General features: G+C 49.0%; 1 protein-coding gene across 1 annotated transcript in view; it reads left to right on the top strand.

Annotated features, from left to right (window-relative positions):
* Positions 1 to 4451, top strand: part of prpf3 (PRP3 pre-mRNA processing factor 3 homolog (yeast)) — an 8641-nt gene extending 4190 nt beyond the window's left edge. Inside the window, exons 8-14 of the mRNA XM_030785556.1 lie at positions 1 to 9; positions 585 to 684; positions 2327 to 2440; positions 2899 to 3017; positions 3227 to 3307; positions 3463 to 3521; positions 4012 to 4451. The exon at positions 1 to 9 is cut by the window's left edge and continues 135 nt beyond it. Coding sequence (XP_030641416.1) covers positions 1 to 9; positions 585 to 684; positions 2327 to 2440; positions 2899 to 3017; positions 3227 to 3307; positions 3463 to 3521; positions 4012 to 4161 — 632 coding nt within the window. The 3' untranslated portion in view covers positions 4162 to 4451. The remainder of the gene's footprint in view (positions 10 to 584; positions 685 to 2326; positions 2441 to 2898; positions 3018 to 3226; positions 3308 to 3462; positions 3522 to 4011) is intronic.

Here is a 4451-nt window from a genome sequence, read left to right as displayed (position 1 = left end):
AACCCAAAGGTACCGACCTGAAACCCACACCCGACACTCCACCCTAAACCCAACCACACTCTACACTCCACCCTACACCCAACCACACTCTACACACTCCACCCTAAACCCAACCAAACCCTACACACTCCACCCTAAACCCAACCACTGACCTGTAAACAAAAAAAAAACTCTTTCTATGTCTTCAGAACTGGTTAGAGAAAAGAGCCCATATGATTATTGATGTGTGTGTGTGTATTGGGGTGTGTGTGTGTATTGATGTGTGTGTGTATTGATGTGTGTGTGTATTGGGGTGTGTGTGTGTATTGGGGTGTGTGTGTGTATTGGGGTGTGTGTGTGTATTGGGGTGTGTGTGTATAGGTGCTCTTGTGTATTAGTGCGTTTGTGTGTGTGTATTGAGAGAGAGAGACTGTTTTGCTGACTGAGTGGGGTCTGAGTGTGGGAAATGGTTTCTGATGCAGAGGTCAGAGTGAACATACAGTTTCTGATACGATATTTTGGCAGTGTTCATCCGTGTTGTATGCAGTGTTGTACGCGTGTATAAGAGATGATAATCGTGTGTGTGTGTGTGTGTGTCTTGACAGTGCGTATCTCTAATCTAATGCGTGTGTTGGGGACGGAGGCTGTGCAGGATCCCACTAAAGTAGAGGCTCATGTCAGAGCCCAGATGGCCAAGAGACAGAAGTGAGTACACACACACACACACACACACTCTCTCTCGCATACACACTAACGAACACACACACACACACACTCTCTCTCGCATACACACTAACGAACACACACACACACACACACACTCTCTCTCGCATACACACTAACGAACACACACACACACACACACACTCTCTCTCGCATACACACTAACGAACACACACACACACACACACACTCTCTCTCGCATACACACTAACGAACACACACACACACACACACACACACACTCTCTCTCGCATACACACTAACGAACACACACACACACACACTCTCTCTCGCATACACACTAACGAACACACACACACACACACACACTCTCTCTCGCATACACACTAACGAACACACACACACACACACACACTCTCTCTCGCATACACACTAACGAACACACACACACACACACACACTCTCTCTCGCATACACACTAACGAACACACACACACACACACACACACACTCTCTCTCGCATACACACTAACGAACACACACACACACTCTCTCTCGCATACACACTAACACACACACACACACACACTCTCTCTCGCATACACACTAACGAACACACACACACACACTCTCTCTCTCTCACTTGCTTGTATACACGCTAACACACACACACACACACTCTCTCTCGCATACACACTAACGAACACACACTCTCTCTCTCGCTCGCTTGCATACACGCTAACACACACACACACACACACACACACACTCTCTCGCATACACACTAACAAACACACACACACTCTCTCTCTCTCTCTCTCTCTCTCTCTCTCTCGCTCGCTTGCATACACGCTAACACACACACACACACACACTCTCTCTCGCATACACACTAACAAACACACACACACACTCTCTCTCTCTCGCTCGCTTGCATACACGCTAACACACACACACACACACACTCTCTCTCATACACACTAACGAACACACACACACACTCTCTCTCTCTCGCTCGCTTGCATACACGCTAACACACACACACACACACACACACACTCTCTCTTTCTCTCACATCCCCACTAACACACACACACACACACACATTCACTCACTCACACACCCCGCACTCTCACACACGCTGTTTCTCTCTCACACAAACATACACACTTATGGACCTGTACACACACTCTCACACACGCTGTTTCTCTCTCACACAAACATACACACTTATGGACCTGCACACACACTGCTACACACATACACAGGCATGTTTGCCTTTTCTCTTTAATCCCAGCATGAACATGTGTGTGTGTGAACGGTTAAAGTGAGCGCATTGGGAGAGAGACCAGACAGACAGACACACACACACACCCACACACACACCCCAAGTGAGAGCATTGGGAGAGAGACCAGATACACACACACACACACACACACCCCAGTGAGAGCATTGGGAGAGAGACCAGACACGCACACACGCACGCACGCACACACACACACACACACACACACCCCAAGTGAGAGCATTGGGAGAGAGACCAGACACGCACACACACACACACACGCACACACCCCAAGTGAGAGCATTGGGAGAGAGACCAGACACACACACACACACGTGCGCGTGCTGAGTCAGTTGTAAACTGTGGTGTATTGTCAGGGCCCATGAGGAGGCCAACGCGGCGCGGAAGCTGACGGCGGAGCAGAGGAAAGAGAAGAAAGTGAAAAAACTGAAGGAGGATCTGAGTCAGGGAGTGCACATCGCCGTCTACAGGTACACCCCCCCCCCCCCCCCCCCCCCGGCGTCTGTTTATATTTAAACTCTGTTTCATAATCAGTAGATTTACACTCAGGATACAGGTACACCCCCCCCCCCCCCGTGTCTGTTTATATTTAAACTCTGTTTCATAATCAGTAGATTTACACTCAGGATACAGGTACACAACCCCCCCCCCCCCCCCCCCCCGTGTCTGTTTATATTTAAACTCTGTTTAATAATCAGTATATTTACACTCAGGATACAGGTACCCCCCCCGTGTCTGTTTATATTTAAACTCTGTTTCATAATCAGTAGATTTACACTCAGGATACAGGTACACAACACTCCATTGAACAAGTATCAAAAAAAAATGAAAGTGTTATATTACCACACCGTTCAACACCACTAGTGCCGTGTTTAATGGTGTTTCCTGTTTGTTTGTTTGTTTGTTTGTTTGTTTGTTTTCTCCTCAGGATCAGAAACTTGACGAACCCAGCGAAGAAATTCAAGGTGGAGGCGAATGCCACTCAGCTTTACCTGACAGGCACCGTGGTCCTCCACAAAGACGTCAACATAGTGGTGGTGGAAGGAGGTGAGAGAGAGGGAGGGAGGGAGGGGGAGAGAGAGAGACAGACAGAGAGAGACAGACAGACAGACAGACAGAGAGAGGTGGGTGGGGTGGGGAAGGGGTAGAGGAGCAGATGGATTGATGAATGCTTCGTGGCATGGAAAGAGAGGTGAAAGAGAGATGCGTGTGAAACAGGGAAACAGTCTAACAGCAGCATCTGTGTTGTCTGTCAGGTCCGAAGGCTCAGAAGAAGTTCAAGCGTCTGATGTTGAACAGGATTAAATGGGAGGAGCAGACCAACTCAAAGAGAGACGGTAAGAGGGAGAGAGAGAGACCTGTTCTTTTGGTTTTTGTTCTCTTTCTCTGTGACTATAACTGTAAATCTGGAGTAGTGCTCTCAATTCCACACTTCACAGTTCCCTCTTATTTCAGTCTCTCTCTCTCTCTCTCTCCCCTTCTCTCTTAAAAGCTGAGGGTTCAGATGACGAAGGTTCTAAGAAGACAAACAAATGCACGCTGGTGTGGGAGGTACGAGCACACACACACACACACACACACACACTTCCTTCTGCCTCAGTAGCGGTTCTCTCTATGTTGTGTAAGGCTTGTGTTGTGTGTGTCTGTTTTATCTTTAACTGTGATAAAATATCACGTCAGCAGCAGCAGCGGCGGCTGGCGGGTGGGAGGGAGGGAGGGAGGGTACTCTCTGTGCTCCCCTCAGCCCGAGACAAAGCGCTGAAATCTCTCTCAACTTCTGCGTTTCACCACTGAACACACGTCTTATCTGATCCAGCACTAACACACCTGATGTGACCTGCGTGTTAATGATCAGCAGCGCAGTGAGGAGCAGGTCTAGAGCTCAGGTTCCTACAGATACACAGGACTCAGACAGAGGAAAACCTGGTCTAGGTGGATCTGCTTCACAACACCGCTTAACACCCCCCCCCCCCTCTCTCTCTCTCTCTCCCTCTCTCTCCCTCTCTCTCTCTCTCTCTCTCTCTGGTCTTCGCTCTTTCAGGGCACGGCCAAAGAGCGCAGTTTTGGGGAGCTGAAGTTTAAGCAGTGTCCTACGGAGAACATGGCGCGGGAACATTTTAAGAAACACGGAACGGAACACTACTGGGATCTGGCGCTGAGCCAGAGTGTGCTGGAGTCCACAGACGACTGAGAGACACGCAGACAGACAGACAGAAACTTCTGGAAAGATTTCCTGCCGACTCACTGACACCTGCAGCCAGCTCAATACCTCTGTGTAACAGAGAACTTGTGAATGAAACAGACAGAGAGGGAGCGTGTGTGTATGAGTGTGTGTGTGTGTTTGTGGGCGTGCGTGCGTGCATGCATGCGTGTGTGTGTGATGGTGAGCTTTCGTGGCATACTGTAGTCTTTTCATTTAGACTGTTCTGTGGAAGTGCAGTGGTCTGGCAGTGACCGGCTGTGAGCTGGCTTTTGTGTGTG

The sequence above is a fragment of the Chanos chanos genome, chromosome 9 (assembly GCF_902362185.1).
Source record: "Chanos chanos chromosome 9, fChaCha1.1, whole genome shotgun sequence".
NCBI lineage: Eukaryota > Metazoa > Chordata > Actinopteri > Gonorynchiformes > Chanidae > Chanos > Chanos chanos.
The sequence above is the reverse complement of the archived record's forward strand: the minus strand, read 5'-3'. Positions and strand labels throughout refer to the sequence as shown.